Raw genomic sequence first — 21,486 nt, 5'->3', positions numbered from 1 at the left:
CTTGCAGTGACATTACACATAGGAAGAAACGTGCCGTTACGTGTATGTAACATTTTTGGTGCATATTTGTGATTATTTTGGTGCAAAGTACTAAACTGTGCGCCATGGAAAAGTTACGGACAACGTGTGAGTGGTTGTGCTGTGTACTGGACTCGTGCTGTGTGCTTAATATCGGACAGAAGTAAGTTGCAACATTGGGAGTTGGAAATCCAGTCAACCCTACGTCTGCGGGAGTCGAACAATACCCTTCGTCGGTTGAGCCCCAACTGCTATCTTACCGTGGTGTATCTGCTCTTCGCTGCGACTACGTCACGCGTATCGGGACTCTAAATGGATTCACGTAGCGTAGTAACACGTGTGGTGCAATAAACAAGAGTGTTTCAGTGTTAATATGGCCAAAATTCTTAACAAGGACCCAGTCACATACCAACGGGAACGTGACAGTTTCATTCGAGAACTTAGGCAATTCCACGAAAGCCGTGGGTAAGTGTACTTTTATTTAAAATTTATTAAACATCTTTGTATGTTTGTTTGGGTTTCGCATGTATCTATGTTAAGTTATTCATCGTAATACATTATAATGTCTTGTTGTTTTCAGGACTCCATTTCGTAAAATACCGAAGATTAACGGCCATGAAATAGACTTATATCTTCTTTATGTACTGGTTACAGCTCACGGAGGATGGATAAAGGTGAGTATACTAAGCAGAACGTGGCATTGTGTTTGTATTTACTTTGCGGTGCATATCTGAAGCGGACTTCCGTTGTTTCGATGCATTATTATTGATCATCAGTTTGTTTTGGCTAGTGTGGTATAGTGTTTATATAGCAGTAATGTGCTTAAAATGTGTGATATTTTTAAATTATTTCGTGTTTGATGTTACTGCCGTATAGTAGGTACTGCTTTCTGAATACTGTTCCTTTTATTTTCTCGTTTCGTTGATTTTATTTTTTTTTTTCAAATTTTAACTTGAAGGTCGTACTTGTTCGGGAATTTTAATTAATTGGGTATTTGTGGCCCATGGACTTGCAGCGTGTGTAGAATACAGCGTTTGTAATACTAAAAAGATTTAAGTTTTTTCCCCTCTCTGTTTCAAAAGTTGTAGCGAATGCAATCTTGAGTTATGTATATTTTGACTGAACGTGGTACAGATGCATTTTTTTTATGCTGTAGTGGAATTAGAAATATTTGGTTTCTCAGCTAGAATGGCCGTAATTACGGGACATTTTTATTAAGATCAGTTATTGTAAGATTATTTTAGATAAATCGTTTGACAAACTCTCGGTGTACTTCTACCCAGACCGTAAACATGGCGTATCGTGTGTATTAGAGTAATCTCACCTCATATTCCAGTTGGCAGCAAACTAAAGTTAGTTTACTTCCTGTAGAAACGTTCTAAGCTGTCATTGTTACCTAAAGATCGTAAACTTATGTGGCTGCTGTTGTACGACCCAGCTATTAAAACCGATCCAGGATTAAAGTTCGGAAAACGTTTTGCCTTTGCAAAAGGCATTGATTATGGAATTGATATTATTTGCAGCTGGAATCATTACATAATAGAGGACTAGATCTCACAGCAAAAGTGAACTGGAGGGATGCGAAGCAGGTAATGGATGTTGCTGTGTCTATCCCCAGGCTGGCGTCTGTTGAATACAGAGCTGTGTGTGACAGCGCTGCGGGGTTGTTTTTGGTGGTCGCGTGTTCGCCACCACGTGCTCCCTCCCCCTCCGACTGACTGTTGAAGGTGGAGTGACGCAAGGTCATGGTTCACCTCCCACCACCAACACTGCGCCCCTCCCGCGCCCCCCACCCTTCGGGTGACTGAGGAAGCAGGCGCGTATGTGATGTGGTCCGTTTGCGTGCGGGATTCCTGGTTAACGTTCAGGAGTGGGAAGACTAGTTAGCATACACAGAAGACTAAAGTTCCATAAGAAATGACAGTCCCAAAACAAGTTTTGGCTAGGGACTGAAGCGGTGTTGAGCACTTCAGTCCGAGCACAAAAGACATTTTTCCTTTAAGATTTCCCTTCACTGTGTTAACGGTGCATCCACTACCTAAAGCGCATCGAAAACGCATTTGATGACCGTGGACATAAATAGGAAACAGCTCGGATCTGGGTGCACTGATAGAAGGATGGGCGTCTTCTGTCGAATACGTCAGCCTGTTGAGGGAAAGTTGATTATAAAGAAATTTAGGCAAAATTAACTTTCGTACTCCGCCCAACCCTTCTGTTCTACTTACGTCCTGATGCGTCTCTTCTCTTGTCTTACATAGCGTCGACATTTTTAATAAGTTTATTCCAGCCCAATGTCACCCCACAGTCACTACTCATCATTGATTGTATTAAATATGGAACTCAGGCTGCTTTTTTCCTCGTGTTGTTCTTGTGAAACACGTTTTCGCAAAAGCAGTAATCGTAAGGAAGAAAGATCAGAGCTTAAAATCTCGATCAAGATTATTACATGTGAACCACTAACTGATCAGGACATGGCTGAGGTAATTGCCCTGCATTCACTTCAAGTGATACAGGGAAGCCAAACCTGTGCTCATCAGTAAGAAATTGGGATCGCACATGCATTCGTAATGCCTCACTCCCTGAACACTCACTCCCTCCCCCCCCCCTCTCTCTCTCTCTCTCTCTCTCTCTCTCTCTCTCTCTCTCTCTCTCTCTCTCTTTCCGGAGAAAAGCTGCGACATAATATCATTAATTTGACAGTGATCTGATCGCCATGTTGCACAGGCCAAGATCTTATCTGAAACGACGCTTTTGTTTGTGATAAGGGTCTGACATTTCAGTTTCATAATATCTCAGCGTACATTAAGCCAGCTTGAAGGCATGAAGATATCTTTTCGCAACAGAAAATATGCTTTCAGTGCAGAACAGACTTGGGTATCTCACGCGGCAGACCCAGTTAAGTTCTCGTCTATTTGTGTGTTATTTTGATAACATGTTGAATGCAACCACGAGTACGTTTGCATGGCTTGTCGAGAACTGCGTAACTCATATGATCTTATGTACAGCGAGACGTGTCTCTTAAACAAAGCATCATTTTGGAATGTACAGTTTGCCAGTTAACAAAACGTCTACGTCGTTTGATGCATTTCCAAGCGCGCGCGCGCACGCTGTCTTAGCACACCTGTTCCAACAGGTTTGGCGCCTTTTCTGCGCGCGCGCGGGCGAGCATGCAGCCCGTTGCCTCCGTGTCTTCAGAAGTGTGCAGCTGGTGATTTTGGCAATTCAATGTTCGCTCCTTACTCTGTGACTTCTTTGCCCACGAAACGAACCCTACATTCAAGGTTGCTCCGTAATGACGTTTTTGCTGTTCTTCATTTATTTAAACACCATTGTCAAAAGATGAATAGCGCCAAGTCGTAGACAGTTTTATTTCTGTACCTCGTATCATTTTGAAATTGCTTTTCGCCGACTAAAGTTGAGTGGATACGTCGCCATGATGGCTTGCTTTTAGAGCCATCGAAGATTCCGTAAATTGAAAAAGCTCATTTCTGCAATTGGAACAGCTGTAAACTATGACGATTCAGATGAACATTTTGTGTCGGAGGCATCGCGTAATAGAATCACATTACTGATCCAACAGTAACCAGATTCTATAAGATATTGGTGGTGTCATGTATTTTAGGAAATCCAACATTCACGACTTACACCATTCAGAGGCTAGGGATACATGGTATAAGGAATGTAATCCTGATGATAAACAGTTCTACTTAATTGTAAGCACTATAGTGAGATCTTGAATTTTTTCGTAAATGGTTCACTTTTTAAAGTAATTGATTTGTATGACTGGACGTAAATAGTTCAGAATGCCAGAGCTCATGTCAGCACAATTGCGGGGAAGCGCCTAGGAGGTGCCAGATTAACATTTATTAGCCTTAAGAGCTGACAGTTTCATAACACTCTGTTTCTGTGGGTAAAATACAGGGTGATAATAATTAAACTGTATGAAATAAAATCGTCATAACTTATGAACGGTTTCTGTAGGACGCTCAAACTGCACGGTTGGCCGTGGGGAATGATGGGAATTAGTATGAACTGTATGGCTTGGTTTAGCGACGAAACCCACTTTCGTTTGGATGGGCTTGCCAAGTAAGCAAAATTGCATTTGGGAGACAGAATCTTCACCCTCAACAGGAGACTGTTGTGGTGTGCAATGTCCAGTCACGGAATAATCGGTGCGATATTCCTTGATGGCACGGTGATTACCGAACGATACGTGAAGATTTTGGAAAACGATTTCATCCCCATTATCCAAAGTGATCACAAGATGTGATTCATGTCCTGGAGGAGCACTTTGGGGACCGTATTCTGACTCTGGGGTACCCAGAGGCCACTGGCACGGGCCTAGATTGACCGCCGTATTCTCCGTATCTGAACACACGCGACTCTTATTTTGTGGGTCTATATTAAGGAGGTGTACAGCAATAACTTCAAAACCATTGTTGAGCTGAAAAAAGCCATTCAGGAGGTCATCGACAGCTGCGATGTTCCGGCACTTCATCGGGTCATGCAGAATTTCGCTATTCGTCGGCACCACATCGTCGCCAATGATGGCAGGCATGTGGAACATGTCATAACCTAAATCCGAATACCAGTAGTGACGTTTACATGTTGAATGTAGTGTGTGCACGCCGTAGTGTGTAACTAATTTAGTTTTTTTTTCGTATACTTCAATAATTGTCACCCTGTAAGTAATGTTAGGTTTCACTCCATAAATTCTTAAAATCATTTCATTTACGCCCAATATTGCCATTGTCCATTGTTGAAGTTGCAAGCAACTGGAAACAATGAAGTCTTACCATTGCGTAATGGGACAACTCAGTTCAATTCCGGCCCTGGCAGTGCCGCCGAAATCGCTTCGGCTCTGTTCTCCTTTAGTGTTGTGTGTTCTGGACGCGGCTGTTTACAAAAAGAATATCAACGTCTTTGCGTTGCTAAAGCCTCTTGTCGCTGTCTTCAACTTCTTCGAATTAAAAGATAAAGATGTCACCAACCAGAAGGTTGGTTTACTGGGCGTGGTCCTATTTGATTTGGTGTGCCCTGGGCTTTCTCAGACTTTTCAACTAATTTACCCATTTAGGGCGCCAACAGTTTACCGTGAACTTACAATCACGGTGCGGCTTGATATGAATTACTAAACGCACAAACATTAAAATTATTTTCCTTGAGTATCACTGGTTTATCCATGTTAACTAGTATAGATTTTGAAAATCCCATCCATAAGACACGGTCACTTAGTCATCACACCTGATACCTTAAGCTGTGAATCTGGCTGACGGATCAATCTTCTGCTCCAGACACACCTCGAAATCACTATTAGTATGTGAACCAGTTACAAAGGAAGAGGAAATTATAAAGACGGGGGGGGGGGGGGGGGTTAGTATTCTATCGTGGGTAAGATAACATCACTCGGAATCAGAAACATAATCGAAATGGTTCCGTATTAGTGCCTAAGCTCATTCGGTTTATGGCATCTATTATGTTGCAGAAATTAATGGGAAGCTTGATGCCGTCAGTTTAATTAGTCATGATTGCGAAATACTGACACTAATTATTTGCAACAATGGACTCGCATTCGGGAGGACGACGGTTCAATCCCGCGTCCGACCATCCTGATTTAGGTTTTCCGTGATTTCCCTAAAATCGCTCCAGGCAAATTCCGGGATGGTTCCTTTGAAAGGGCACGGCCGACTTCCTTCCCTAATCCGATGAGACCGATGACCTTGCTGTCTGGTCTGCTTCCCCAAACAACCCAACCCCAATTATTTGCAGAAGAATCGAAAACTGGTAGAAGCCGACCTCGGAGCCGTTCAGTTTGGGTTCTGGAGAAATGTGGAAACACGCGAGGTAATACCGACTCTACGACTTACCTGGCGCAAGAGCTCGGCGAGGGATTTAAGTTAACTAACATTAATACTGACACTAATTATTTGCAACAATGGACTCGCATTCGGGAGGACGACGGTTCAATCCCGCGTCCGGCCATCTTGATTTAGGTTTTCCGTGATTTCCCTAAAATCGCTCCAGGCAAATTCCGGGATGGTTCCTTTGAAAGGGCACGGCCGACTTCCTTCCCTAATCTGATGAGACCGATGACCTTGCTGTCTGGTCTGCTTCCCCAAACAACCCAACCCCAATTATTTGCAGAAGAATCGAAAACTGGTAGAAGCCGACCTCGGAACCATTCAGTTTGGGTTCTGGAGAAATGTGGAAACACGCGAGGTAATACCGACTCTACGACTTACCTGGCGCAAGAGCTCGGCGAGGGATTTAAGTTAACTAAAATTAATAGCAACGTGGTAGGTTGGTGAAAGCGTTTGCTGATAATCTTCAGATCTCATCTTAGATGATGCGCGAATTCTAAATAATGAGATTCGGTTAGCGTAAATGTGGCTTGTAAAGTTCATTGAACAGAACGTATCAACACTTATCCATAAATTAATGGAAAAGCATTAAAATCTACATCGAAGGAAATTCCGTCTCACGATCATCAATTTTTCTGCTATGGTAGAAGGCCATTTGCCTCTCTCTTTCAGGCGGTCAATCGCTTCCTACTTAATTCTGCTTTATGTGCTGCCGTCTGCTATTTGAAACCTTTTCCGTCTCGCCTCTCCTTCCTCGTACCTTACCAAAGTAAGGGACGTTAATAGACTTGTCTTTTTGATTTTGTTAATACTTTACAGGATTTGAAGATCATGCATGGTATAATAGGATTGTAGTCGGACAAAGCCACTGATACGAATTTGTTAGTGGTACAATTTCATTCAATTTTAATTAAATCTCGCATATGTTAAAAATATAAATTTAATAATTTTAATAAAAGTAGCATCGTTTTAGCTATTGGTCGTATGAAAATAAATTAAAATATCACGCGGACGTTCTGGATGCCTTTTTGTTAAAAAATTTCATCCATCAGGTAATACTGTTCAGTCTCTTGAAACAAAGAAATACTTTATCTTCCCTTTGACATTTTGTATTTATCTACCAAATTTTAATTTATTGCTATTACTCCCATTTTATTGTAATTAAAATGAAAAGATGTTACTTACATTAAAATTATGATTCAATATTTGTTAATAATGTTTTAATTTTTTGATAAATATGGTATTTTAATGTTGCTGTTGTGCTCTTCAGTCAGAAGATGGGTTTGATGCAGCTCCCCACACGATCTTGTCAAGCCTCTTCATCTCCAAATAACTGCTGCTACCCATATCCATTTTAACCTGCTTACTGGTCTCCTCTCATGCTCCCCCTTTACCATTTCTCGCCCTCACATTTTCCTCCAATATTTAATTTGTGATGTGTCAGATGTGTCCCATCAACCAATCCCTTCTTTTAATCAGTTTAAACCACAAATTTCTTTTCTCTCTAGTTCTGTTCAGGGCTCTCTCAATAGTTGTATGATCTTCTCATCTAATCTCCAGCATTTTGTAGTACCACATTTTGAAAGCTTCTATTATCTGCTTGCCTGTACTGCTTATAATCCACTTTCACTTCTGGACAAGACTACATTCAAGACAAATACCTTGAGAATGGATTTCCTGACAGTTAATTTTATGTTCGATGTTAACAAATTTCTTTTCTTCAGAATGCCGATCTTGCCTTTGCTAGTCTACATTCTATATCTTCTGTACTCTGTTGGTTATTTTGCTGTCCAAATAGCGGAACTCATCTACAACTTTTGTGTCTCATTTCTTAATCAGATTCCCTCAGCATTGTCTGATTTAATCCAACTCCATTTACATCTACGTCGGTACTCTACAAAAAACTGTGAGGTGCGTGGCAGAGGGTACATCTCACTGTACCATTTATTAGGGTTTCTTCATGTTCCATTTACACATGGAGTGGTGGAAAAAATAATTGTTTGAATACCTCTGTGTTTATATAATCTTTACAATCCCCGTGTGAGTGATGCATAGGGGATTCCATTCCATTACACTTGTTTTGCTGTTATTGTTCTTAGCTATATGCTACTTTCAAGACACTGTCCATTCTGTTGAACTGTTCTTCCAAGTCCTTTGCTGTCTCTGACAGAAGTACAGTGTCATCGGCAAAATTGAAAATTTTTATTTCTTCTTCCTGAACTATAATTCTCAGTCCCTTCTCGACCACTGCTTCCCTTTCACGACCTTAAACTCTTATATCTGCCTTGTGGTTTCTGTCCAATTTGTGTTTAAACTTTTGCTTCCTGTATTTTTGTGCTGTCTACTTCATATTTCCAAGAGCGTGTTCCAGTCAGCATTGACAAAAGCATTCTCTAAGTTTTCAAATGCTATAAATGGAGATTTACCTTCCTTTAACCTATCTTCCGAGATAATTGCCTGACACATTCCTGCCTGTCTGCGGAACCTGAGCTGATCTTTTCGGAGGTCGTGGGCTCTCCTGTTCTGTTGTAAATAGTTCGTGTCAGTATTTTGCAATCGTGATTTATTAAACTGATAGTTCAGTAATATTCACACTTCAGCACCTGCTTTCTTTGGGATTGGAAATATTACATTCTTCTCGAAGTTTGTGGATATTTCACTGTCTCGTACATCTTGCGCGACAGGTGGAATAATTTTATCATGTCATCTCTCCCGAGGATAACAGTAGTTCTGAGGAAATATTACCTGTTTCAGGAGCCTCGTATTGGTATATGTCTTTCAGTGCTCTGTCAAATTCTTCTCAGTGTCGTATCTCCCATCTCATCTTCATCTGCATTCTCTTACCATTGTATATTATCTTCAAGTTCATTTTCCCACAGCCCCTCTATGTATTCCTTTCATCTTTCCCTTCTCTGCTTAGTACCTGAACTCTTAATGCACATCCATTTGCTTCTCTTTTTTCAAAGGTCTCTTTGAGTTTCCTACAGGCAGTATCTATCTTTCCCATGTTTATACAAGTAAGAAGCAATATATCCCACTAGTGAGATTTGAACCAGCGACTTCACTTTACAATCGTATTCTGCTATGCCTTCACCTAGTGACGAATATGTTAAGATTTAAAATTTTGTAAATGAGTCTCTGCAATTTTTAACTAGCAGATCGTTGGTAGCTGAGGACACAGCAGGAAAAATGTCGAGAGTTTTAGAAACCCTCCCCTGGATACTTCTCAGAGGTATAATAAATGTGGCAAAACGTGCTGAACTAGTCTAGTGTGTGAGAAATTAAACTGATAGAAGATGATACACGGATAACAAATTGGGTTTGCCGTAAGAGATGTGTAACATTCTCAGTAACTCTGATAACAATCATTTTTCCTTGCGGTTTTCAAGCAGCACGGCTTCCAGAATATAGCACTATAATTCTCGTTTACTGCTTGAGACGTGGTTCAACGTTCTGAAGTAATTCTGTGCAAATGCTTTACGTAGTGTTAGAACAACTCACTTCACTCATTGCTGACATGTAGCCATTTAACCCCAGTTCTGAGATGTATGTAGTACGTCACACGACAACGTAAACTTGGAAATGTGTCAATCACAGAAGCCTGCGTGGCCGGACCATTAGAGCGCAGTACGCCCGGCTTCATTCGTTATCTGTTAGGAAAACAAACGCCCTGTTACATCTATGAGGAATGGTGAGTGATATTTGTTACTAGAGTTGAAAAGCGACCAGTTAAGTGGTAGCAATAGGTATTATTGGTGCAGATCGACGTGCACAGGTGCAAAGGCGCTCTGAAATAGTGGGACCAAAGTGTTCCTACTTCTGATCGTCGATAAGTCCGTCCAAACTACCCAATACAAAGTCTCGTCGCAAAGAGCCATTTCGCTCCCATAGGTAAGCGTTCATTGGGGCGTGCCACAGGACTTTTTCCTGGACATCACAGTTCTTTACTAGGCATGGTACAATGCATGGGGCCATCTATTGCCTTCCTCGGACTTAAGAAGTGACGTACACAGCCAACTATAGGAGGACTTGCAGTTCAAGGTGAATTCCGAGACACGGTGCAACTCGATATTTTTCACATGAATAAATATTTCCAGGGGCGACAGAAGTGGCATAACCAGGGTTGAAACCCAGATCTTTGGCTTCGTAATCTGGCACGTAGCCACCGAGCGCGTGCTGCTTGTTCAAGATAGGAAAAGGAGGAGGAAATACTTTTTAATACACAATATCTACAACAGAAGATATGACCCTGTAGAATTCCGTACTCGTAATTTTCGATGTGACGGACGAAGATGTGAACAATTTTCAGTATTATAAAATGGCTCGGGAGAAATTTAGCTCTCCGCGATATAATTTTGAGTGGTATGTTGGACCCAAGATATGACTGACTGTCACTCCGTCAGCCGTACTAGCCGATTGCGGCCGCGTTTTCCGCTAGTCAATTCGTGCTGCGCGGCCAAGTACATACACTCGAATTGTAAACAATGCAGGGGATGTGACTATGCTGTTACGTGCTGCGCTCCTTTAAGTGCCATGAGCTGAATATGAACTACGTCGAGAGTACCGCCAATTGTCAGAAAAATTCACACTTAACAGGGTAACGGCGGCGTAAAACTAATATCGTGGAACAAAGACGTTAAGTTTGATGGCGTATGCTCTACGAAAGGTCATTAACAAATGCATAAAAGAAACGACATTGAGTGGAGCCAAAGGTATCCAAATCATAGCCACAATGCTACAGCAACACTAAAGAAATGGACCTGCTCGCATTACTCGAGAATTATTTCCTGGAAAAGAAAATAACCTAAGTGCACCATTGCCTGCAAAACCAACTGGCTTCACATGAGTAAAGAAAGAGAGAACGATATATTGTATCTTTTCACTCCAAATGTGACAATTCAGTTGCGTAAAGAATATACATTTTAGTGTTGCAGGTTAAGTTTGGGTGAAGAATTTTACGTAACGTATACCCATAAGGTAAAAAGTGACTCCGTTTTCCCTCGCACTACAGACATGTTTTATGCATTGCGCAACTTTTACCCTTGACGTTATCGTTACTGACAAGTTTCATCAAAATCGACCCACATAGTACCAATGGGTGATCAGTTTAATACAGAAATACAAGCACGCAACATCCCAAGAGAGAAACATATGGGTAACTTCTTATTTTGTAGCTTAATGAAATTATTTCCATCACACCAGAGAAATGCGTTCCATTCCTCGTGATTGAGTGTTCCTGATAGACCGTGTTTGGTCATAGTCGTTTCTCAAGCGGCGAGGGGTATAGTACAGTAATCTCCTTACCGCACCTTGTCCCTCCCACGCGTTATCAGTCTTTGTTATTCGCAGTGAAAGGGAATTAATTTCGCTGTTTGGTATCGGAAAGGAAAATTGTTTCAGTAGCAATCATATCTTGTTCAGATTTTACGTGATTTTTACATATTGCTTCGGTGAAAGCCGTCCCAATGAATTTGTGGCTGGTTTCTTCTCTCAGCCTTGCTTGGGCAGAAACCAGTTCTCCGTATGTAATGGTCTTTGTGGTTTTAATTTTTATCAACTTATTAATGCTGACATTACCTTGCTGTTGAACTTCTTGCATTACATATCGATGAATCAGTGCAACAGCCACGTTTTATTTGTCTTTCTACATGTGTTCCCCCCCCCCCCCCCCCTTACTTTTCAGGCTGTTTTCAAATGTCTGGCAAACAATCGAAGTCATTGTTGTAGCTGACAATGTTAATCAGAATAGCGTAGGTACTGTAACGCGCTGATTGTTGTGCAGACAGAAAAGTGCCAAAAATATTACCTTCGTCGATTCTACTACCACATCTAGGTTTGGCCAGGAAAATTACCAAAAGCGACGCAAGGGTAAAATTATATACCCTTTATTGTAGGAAATTTAAAGAAAACTACGTCTCACTGTTTCCACGGGCTTTCCATTGCAGCCGGCTTTGTGGCCGAGCGGTTCTAGGCGCTTCAGCCTGGAACCGCGCGGCCGCTACGGTCGCAGGTTCGAATCCTGCCTCGGGCATGGATGTGTGTGATGTCCTTAGGCTAGTTAGGTTTAAGTAGTTCCAAGTTCTAGGGGACTGATGACCTCAGATGTTAAGTCCCATAGTGCTCAGAGCCATTTGAACTTTTTTTTTCCATTGCAATAAATCACAAAAACTCCATCGCATAGGATCACAAACAAAAGGGCGTAGATTTTCGCCCGCCGGGAACGCTGTGGAGTAAGTAGGCCTACCGAGAAGAACATTGCATTAGCTCTTACACGATAATTTGAATGGTCATGTGCCAGGTGTATTGAGTAAATACAATAGTTACATAAACAGAAGAATGCAATCTGAGAAAAATAACTGAAAAAAAAATTAGAATGTCACGCGTATATCTATTGGAAACAGTCGGTCCTTGACGAATATGGACTATGTTCATTGCTGATGGCTTACCAGTGGTTCCACGCTGACTTTTATTTTCCAGGTCATTCCTGTCTGACATTTGCTCGCTTTTAGATGGCACCAAGATGCACTGGAAGTTGTCTCCAGGGGACGACATTGTTGCTGACAATGGAAGCTGCTGAGGAACTCGTCTTCTTAGAATCATTGTCGTTACTTGCGTTCTGCTCATTTTTCAGTCCAATATTTTCGGGGCAAATAGTTGACTGTTTTTCCCATTCTTTGTTTTTCCCAACAGATGCTTCCTTCTTAATTTGCGCCACCGTTGCGTTAAGTGTTTCTTGCAATTATATGATGCACAGTCGATAGTGTAATCGGAAACGATATCGTCTTTTTTGACGCTGTTTTCTTCGTCAGAATGTCGAGATCTGATTCCGTTGAATCCATAGCTCACTGTTTTCGGTAGTTCGCCAGAACCTGAAAAGAAAATGAAAGTTATGGAATAGGTACCACAACCCACTTAAAACCAAAACGTTCTTTTCAACAAACTTCCAGTAAAATATTAATAGCAAATTAGTCGAATCGACGAGTCCATTTTGTTCGTGAATACTACACGTTATCGTTTAAACGAATTAACATTTACATGCACAACTATACCTTAATTGATTCGACGCTGTTAACTTCGGGACGAAATATGGTTCAGGTCACTTCCGCCGGCGGTACCACAGAGCCAACTTGATCCTCCAGGCACTGCTGCGAGGGCGGCGCGCCCCTCCCGTCCACAACAGTAGGGGGAGAATGTGTTCGTCGAATCGACTGCCAGTAGTATTCTCGGGTTAATAACCGTCTGATTGGGAAACAACATGGCTTGTCGCGATTGAACTTTATTTAGATAATTCGATTTCCTTACTGGGGTACATAACTGCAGACCGAAATATCACCTCAGTTCTCATATAAAAGGGTAGCTTATTTTTTACTCTGAAACGCTGCTGTAATATGAAGAAAGTTTCTCTTTGTAATATTTTCCAGCTCTTGCCAGACCTTAAATGCTCAAAAAGCTTGGACGCTGTTACTGTTTTCCGAGAGAATCGTTGTTTTCCTGCGTAAATGTGTCTGCAAACTAAAACGAGTCTCTTCTAAGATTTCTAGGTTAAACTAGTATAATAGTACAAACAGTTGTGGCTGTCCACTATACTAAGTTACGGGAAGCGAAGAGAGAAAAACAGAAGACCGGTCTGTTCCTCCGCCAACGCGAAGGTAACTCAGAATGTTTGGCCGCAAGCATCGTCTGATGACACACTACACTAAAGTAATATATATATATATATATATATATATATATATATATTGTACCTTTGTTGTGTAAGTCCGCAGCTCGTTGTTTTGCGGTAGCATTCTCGCTTCCTGCGCACGGGGTCCCGGGTTCGATTCCCGGCGGAGTCAGGGATTTTTCCTGCCTCGAGATGACTGGGTGTTGTTATGTCGTCTTCATCATCATCATTCATCCCCATTACGGTCGGAGGAAGGTAATGGCAAACCACCTCCGCTAGGACCTTGCTAATAAGGCGGTTCGGGTCTCCCGCATCGTCCCCTACGCCCCTCGGAGTATGAGACCTCATCATCATCATTGTTGTGTAAGGGCATAGCAAAAATTTCCGGTCTTACAGAAAATCTAAACTCAGTGCGACTAGACAATTAACCCGTCTTGTGTGACATTTCTGTCAAAAGAGAGGAAAAGAAAGATATAATAAATACGCCAGCACAAAGTGGAGTTTTTGCTTTGCTGCCTGTGGCTAAAAATTCATAGACAGCCTTCGTCAACTCAGCGTAAGAGTGCAGATGATTAATACATTGCAGTCTGTTACGTGCTGTTACGCAGTCTTCATTTTTCAAACCGATATTTCATCATTTTGCTCGAAATATTGCATTGTTAATGTACTGGACTAATTTGGGACAGCTGAGTTCAAATCCCCAACCGGTCATTCAGATTTAGTTACTCCAGGGTGTTTCTAAACCGTGTTAGGCGAATTCCAGTATGATTTCTTTGAGGACACGCGATGCGACGTTAAATTCAAATTTTACATTTGTAATATAAAATTGTAAAAAACGTCACTTCCTATTTCATAACACCTGCTCCTTAACTGAGTAAATACACAAGTGTTCCTCGTGAAGCTTAAACTTACAGCAGGGCACGCCGTATGAAACATTGAAGACAATTACAAACATTACCGAAGGTTTTACATCGCCACTTTATTTCAAAATTGATGTGGCACAGAAAACAAAAATTGGCACTGATGCATGCGTATATATTCATTTGCAATATGTCCAGAGCATAAAAAAGGAGTGTTTTTAAGTGTCACCCTCTTTGCCATATCCATCAACAATATCACGTATACGGCAAGGAGTCCTGTACAGTGCTCCTTATTTGTGGAATTTTGCTGTTTTCTCTTCCTCCTCCAATGTTGCAACAACGACCTGCAGCGTACAGTGTGGAAGTTAGAGGAGTGGGATACAAAGACGGGTTTTCACTTTTCTCCAGGTGTCGGTGTGTGTGACACCATTCTACACTTTAGAGACTCTGTGAGTTTTCTAAGCCTTATTTTTTACTCCAAATTGTCGTGGTTGCCACACCTGAGGGACCTGAAAGCCAGAACCCTGGGTGCATGAGTATCATAAAGTGCCTTAGCCACAGGTCTTTGGGGAGCGGACAGGGCGCAGCTATTCCAGTTTTATAGGGCTTTTGTGCATTCGCGCTTAGTCTACGGGTGCACAGTATATGGATTGGCGATGCCTTCGTATTTGAAGATCATTGACGCTGTCCACCATGAGGGGGATTAGGCTGACCATGGGTGCTCGTAGGACCAGCCCCATACCCATTCTCCGTGCTGAAGCTGGAGTAGCGCCACTTACAGTTCGGTGGCAACTCCTCGTGGTGTGTGAGGCATGTAAGTTTTTCTCATCTCCGAATTCATCGCATACCATACTGTTCCTCCTCCCCTCTGAAACGCCTTCTCCCATTGTCCACGAGCAGCAAGGGCATTTGGGATCCGCGTGCGGCATGTACTGGAGTCACTTGGAGTGGAGCAAGTATAACCGCAAATCCAGGGCGTTAACCGTCTGCCGTTCGCCCCCGGTAGCTGAGTGGTCAACGCGACAGACTGTCAATCCTAAGGGCCCGGGTTCGATTCCCGGCTGGGTCGGAGATTTTCTCCGCTCAGGGACTGAGTGTTGTGTTGCCCTAATTATCATCATTTCATCCCCATCGACGCGCAAGTCGCCGAAGTGGCGTCAAATCGTAAGACTTGCGCCAGGCGAGCGGTCTACCCGACGGGAGGCCCTCGTCACACGCCATTATTATTATTATTATTATTATTATTATTATTATTACCGTCTGCCAGCCTGGTTACTGCAGAGGCCAAGCGTCATTTTAGTTTTAGTGCAGTGCAGGAGAGATTACACTACTGTTTCGAGTTTTAATGCTATATTTTCTGACATTTTATATTAGCACCGCAACTATATAGTTCCCTTGACGGATTGGTGTAAAAAAACGACCTCGGTTCGTTGCTTTGTCGTTTTCCCGGATCTTGTCCTCAACGTCCGACTGCTTCAAGAATTTACTGTCTTCGACGCAGAATTATATGCGATCTTACGGGCACAGGAGCAGATGATAAGTTCTTCCAGTGCTAAATTTCTTGTCTGCTCCAATTCCCTTGACCTTCACTCTCTTCATCGTTTGTACACAGCAGATAAAGTAGTCCAGGGCCCCCTCCTCTAACTACAACGATTGGGAAAAAGGTGTCGTTCTGGTGGCTACCAGAACACAAGGGCATTGCGGGGAACGAAAGCAGGGATCTAGCAACCGAGGAGGCGTGTGGTTATCATCGGTTATTTCAGTGTGCCATCCCCCTGCATGCCGTGCGTGCTATCACCGCTCCTTTGAGGTACAAGTCATGCGTCGATAAGAAGATGAGTGGATGGAAGTGACAGACAACAAGCTCTGTCTAGTGGAGCCCACAACGGCGGCCGTGATGTACCACCTTCCAACCGTGTCGACGGGACGAGGTCCTCCTTACTCGTCTTCGTATAGGCTACAGCGCTATGACGCATGGCTTCTTGCCCGGTGAGAGGACCCTCCAGTGTGTGGCGCTTGTGACGTACATATCACTGGGCGCTACATTTTATTGAACTGTTTTATTTTCAGACCAGCGGGCCGTGTCGAATGTGCCGCTGGATCTACCGTCTATTTTAACTAACGTTCAGACGAATGTTGTTTGAGTTTTAAATTTTGTTACTTGTCCAACATTTTTCGCAAGATTTGAGGGAGATACTTTTAATGTGTTAACAGGGTGACTGGCATGCTTAAGTGGTCAGACAGTGGCATTTCCTTGTGCTTTTCTTTTAGCTCCTTTATCGTTTTACTAGAGTTTTAATTTCGTTTATAGCTACTTTTCCCCTTTCCAAGTTTTTTCAGCACACGTGAGATAGTGACTGTGTCATTTCGAGTGCAACAATTTTGGGGATTATCTCCACATTCGTTGTTGTAAGGGCGTTCGCCGTTCAGCGCCCGTTAAAATCCCCCCAACACACACACACACACACACACACACACACACACACACACACACACACAAGCGAGCACGCGACCATTTCGCATGACTTTTTGCCCATCTGTAACTGAGTTTATGGTGTGGTGTATGATGGAGATTCGCACTATACAATCGTCCATTAATAGTTTGATGCGGTACACAACGTCCTCTAGCCTGTTGGAACGCGAAATTGAGTTTTGAACCACTCAGCCCACGGTTCTTTCCACTCAGAAGTCGTAGATATCTATCGTCCTTTGCACCTGTCGAACGTGGGCGGCCTGTGCGGTGTAGGTCCTTAATACTACCAATTCCGTGTCCGCACCACAAAAAAACTTTAACCCCGGTGCATACGTCGAGCAGCTGCCCGGGTTGACAAGCCTTCTTCGCGTGATGGGATTATGCAGACCGATCATTGATCGCGTTTGCCCTTCTTGCCTTATGTTCACCGTACTGTTCCGCAGATGTTTCTAACGCGTCCCTGGTGATGCTTTACTTTCGGCTGAAGTGCTGTTTCCATGTGCGTGCGTCATTCTACCCGTAGGTAGCGCTCATGACAACTGTGTGTGTGCTTACAAAACGTCAGGGTTTACCTCCCAATCGGTACAGGAACAGGCACAATAGCAACCATCTACACGACATATTAGGGTGACGCAACACTTTTGTTGATGTGTGCATTTAGTCCATCGCAGACCGTACATCGCTGCCGTTAGAAGACGTGCGAACCCAGCCCAAACTTACAACACCGGAGAATTACAGCATTCAAGTTGTTTCGGCTGCAAGCTAAACCTTTGCTAACATCTCTTTCTTTCATTGGCAAAGATAATTGGCATTAGGGTCCATGGAAGCAAATCCATACATCACTTTGCCTCCGCCACATCACCAGAGGCAAGCACAAACAATGGATTTTTTTGTCTTCTCAAGCAAGAAACAAATTATTGGATATTTGTGAATCTCACATTGAAATACACTCCTGGAAATGGAAAAAAGAACACATTGACACCGGTGTGTCAGACCCACCATACTTGCTCCGGACGCTGCGAGAGGGCTGTACAAGCAATGATCACACGCACGGCACAGCGGACACACCAGGAACCGCGGTGTTGGCCGTCGAATGGCGCTAGCTGCGCAGCATTTGTGCACCGCCGCCGTCAGTGTCAGCCAGTTTGCCGTGGCATACGGAGCTCCATCGCAGTCTTTAACACTGGTAGCATGCCGCGACAGCGTGGACGTGAACCGTATGTGCAGTTGACGGACTTTGAGCGAGGGCGTATAGTGGGCATGCGGGAGGCCGGGTGGACGTACCGCCGAATTGCTCAACACGTGGGGCGTGAGGTCTCCACAGTACATCGATGTTGTCGCCAGTGGTCGGCGGAAGGTGCACGTGCCCGTCGACCTGGGACCGGACCGCAGCGACGCACGGATGCACGCCAAGACCGTAGGATCCTACGCAGTGCCGTAGGGGACCGCACCGCCACTTCCCAGCAAATTAGGGACACTGTTGCTCCTGGGGTATCGGCGAGGACCATTCGCAACCGTCTCCATGAAGCTGGGCTACGGTCCCGCACACCGTTAGGCCGTCTTCCGCTCACGCCCCAACATCGTGCAGCCCGCCTCCAGTGGTGTCGCGACAGGCGTGAATGGAGGGACGAATGGAGACGTGTCGTCTTCAGCGATGAGAGTCGCTTCTGCCTTGGTGCCAATGATGGTCGTATGTGTGTTTGGCGCCGTGCAGGTGAGCGCCACAATCGGGACTGCATACGACCGAGGCACACAGGGCCAACACCCGGCATCATGGTGTGGGGAGCGATCTCCTACACTGGCCGTACACCACTGGTGATCGTCGAGGGGACACTGAATAGTGCACAGTACATCCAAACCGTCAACGAACCCATCGTTCTACCATTCCTAGACCGGCAAGGGAACTTGCTGTTCCAACAGGACAATGCACGTCCGCATGTATCCCGTGCCACCCAACGTGCTCTAGAAGGTGTAAGTCAACTACCCTGGCCAGCAAGATCTCCGGATCTGTCCCCCATTGAGCATGTTTGGGACTGGATGAAGCGTCGTCTCACGCGGTCTGCACGTCCAGCACGAACGCTGGTCCAACTGAGGCGCCAGGTGGAAATGGCATGGCAAGCCGTTCCACAGGACTACATCCAGCATCTCTACGATCGTCTCCATGGGAGAATAGCAGCCTGCATTGCTGCGAAAGGTGGATATACACTGTACTAGTGCCGACATTGTGCATGCTCTGTTGCCTGTGTCTATGTGCCTGTGGTTCTGTCAGTGTGATCATGTGATGTATCTGACCCCAGGAATGTGTCAATAAAGTTTCCCGTTCCTGGGACAATGAATTCACGGTGTTCTTATTTCAATTTCCAGGAGTGTATTTGTGAATATATCGCTGGATCTATAAGACAATCCTGGTCATGGGACTCCGAATTAATATACCCATTAGTTATTCGACAAGCGATTGGTTGAGTTTTATCTTGCCAGTGAAAGAAAAGGTACGAACTCCACTAAGAACATTTGCACTGCAGCGCCCGCTTTGTACTCCAAAATAAGCAATCTGTAGAACATGAAAATGTAATCTTTGCGATCGTAGCATATTTTAAAACATCGTTCCACCAATCAACTTTTGAACTTAAAAGGTACCGTGTATTAAGGCAACATACATAACCTCTCTCGGTATTGGGTATATCACCGGAAGTTATATCTATTGGCTCAATGTACTGTCTGTCTATCTAAAACAATGGCAGAATGGTACACATTGTTTCGCCATTTTAATATGTAGAGACTTAAATGCACATAATTATTCATGGGCCTATGAAATAAATTAGGTGGAAATTGACGCTGGCGAAAATCGGCCGTTGGTCTGTCCATACGTTCATCACCACCTTACGCATCGAGTGGGAAATTAAAACATATCAGTTGGGATCCGATCACGTCCCACTTGAAATACTAGTATGTATGCGTCCAATTAATGTTACAAACCAAAACAGAAATGGAACGTTAAGTAAAGCAAACTGGACTAGTTATGAAAGTCACAGAGACTTGGACTGTAACACATTCGACCTGTCAGACGGTTGCAGTAGTAAGCGGAATACAGTAAGTTTAGAAGTTTGATAAATGTAGCCGCGTCACCTTCCGTCGCTCAGAATGTGGCGCAAATAGACCCCAAAATGTGGATCCCTGCTGTTGTCATGAGCGTTTACGGCTGTTAGCCCATTAGCATTTTCGCTGTGCAAGCACGGTAGCGCGCAGAAAAATTTCTCAACTACAAAAGAATTCACATTGAAAAAACTGCTGTGAAAGGATTGCAAGACAACCCCTCTCTCAAAAGTGCGACCGACGATGCGATGGAGTTATAACAGTGAACATCCACCGCCAAAATCCGTTGACCGGTGGAAGACTTGCTGACGCAATTTTACCCTCCTCCTCAGGAATGCAATGCAACATTTTAAACATGATAAACACGGAGTATACCAGACTTACAAAACCTCTTACAATCCAAAAACTAGCATTTTCCAGTTACACGGCACCCGAACTTGATGAAATAAATTTTCCTAAGATTTTCATTTGACTGATGTAGTCAAAACATGTTGTAACTTCTTGGCCCAATTTGGGCACTTAGCGAAATTTTCTGAGAATGGACCACAGAAATTATTGTACCTGTGTTAAAGCCCGGTAAAGATCTTTCATCAACAGAAGCATATCGTCCAGTCGCATTGTCATCGTGCTTAGAGAAACTTCTGTGCACCTCGAATACTATAAAATATTGGCTCTGTCACAACAATATGCCTTCCAGAAAACGTAGGAGCACCGTCGGCCATAAATATCGTGATGATGGATACGTAAAAATCTTCGCTGTGATATGTAAAGTGCATGTACAGCTACATTATTACTCTGCAGTTCACAGTCGTCTGGCAGAGGGTTCATCGAAACACCTTCAAGCTATTTTTCTACCGTTCCACTCTCGAACAGCGCGCGGTAAAAACAAACACTTAAATCTCTCTGTGCGAACTCTGATTTCTCTTATTTTATTGTTATGATCATTCCTCTCTATGTAGGTGGACGCAAAAAAAAAAAAAAAATAAATAAATAAATAAATAAATACTTTCACACTCTGAGGAGAAAGTTGGTGAATATCATGCCGCAACGAAAGACGCCTTTGTTTTACTGATTGCCACCTCCATTCGCGTATTATATTCGTGGCGCTCCCTCCCCTATGCCGGAATAGTACAAAACGAGCTTCCCCCTTTGAACTTTTTTGATTTCCTCCGTCGAACCTATCTGATGCGGAAACTAAAACCACACAGAAGTATACCAGAAGAGGACGTACAAGCGTAGTGTAGGCAGTCTGTGTTCTGCCAATAAATCGTAATCTTTGGTTTGCTTTACCCACAGCATTATCTATGTTGTCGTTCCAACTTAAGTTAGTCATATAATCCCTAAGTATTTAGTTGAATTCAAAGCCTGTAGATTTGTGTAATTTATAATGTAATCGAAATTTTAGTTGATTCCTTTTTGTACTCCTTTTTGTACTTCACACTTTTCAGTGTTAAGAGTCAATTGTCAGGCTTCATACCATATAGGTATCTTGTCTAAATCGTTTTGCAGTTGGTTTTG

The 21,486-nt window shown here is 43.3% G+C and overlaps 1 protein-coding gene across 9 annotated transcripts in view; it reads left to right on the top strand.

The window, feature by feature from the left end:
- Positions 1 to 91: 91 nt before the first annotated feature.
- The window catches only part of LOC126095132 (AT-rich interactive domain-containing protein 2), a 313,112-nt gene continuing 291,717 nt past the window's right edge, over positions 92 to 21,486 (top strand). For 2 of the 9 annotated variants that reach the window (XM_049909846.1, XM_049909844.1), the window contains exons 1-2: positions 92 to 483; positions 599 to 692. In XM_049909846.1, the coding sequence (XP_049765803.1) occupies positions 392 to 483; positions 599 to 692 (186 nt within the window). In that variant the 5' untranslated portion in view covers positions 92 to 391. The remainder of the gene's footprint in view (positions 484 to 598; positions 693 to 21,486) is intronic. The other 7 variants (XM_049909849.1, XM_049909842.1, XM_049909843.1 and 4 more) reach the window with 5 other exon arrangements.

This window comes from Schistocerca cancellata, chromosome 8 (genome assembly GCF_023864275.1).
Source record: "Schistocerca cancellata isolate TAMUIC-IGC-003103 chromosome 8, iqSchCanc2.1, whole genome shotgun sequence".
In the NCBI taxonomy this organism is placed as follows: Eukaryota; Metazoa; Arthropoda; class Insecta; order Orthoptera; family Acrididae; genus Schistocerca; species Schistocerca cancellata.
Note: the sequence above shows the minus strand (reverse complement) of the source record. Positions and strands in the feature narration are given on the sequence as shown.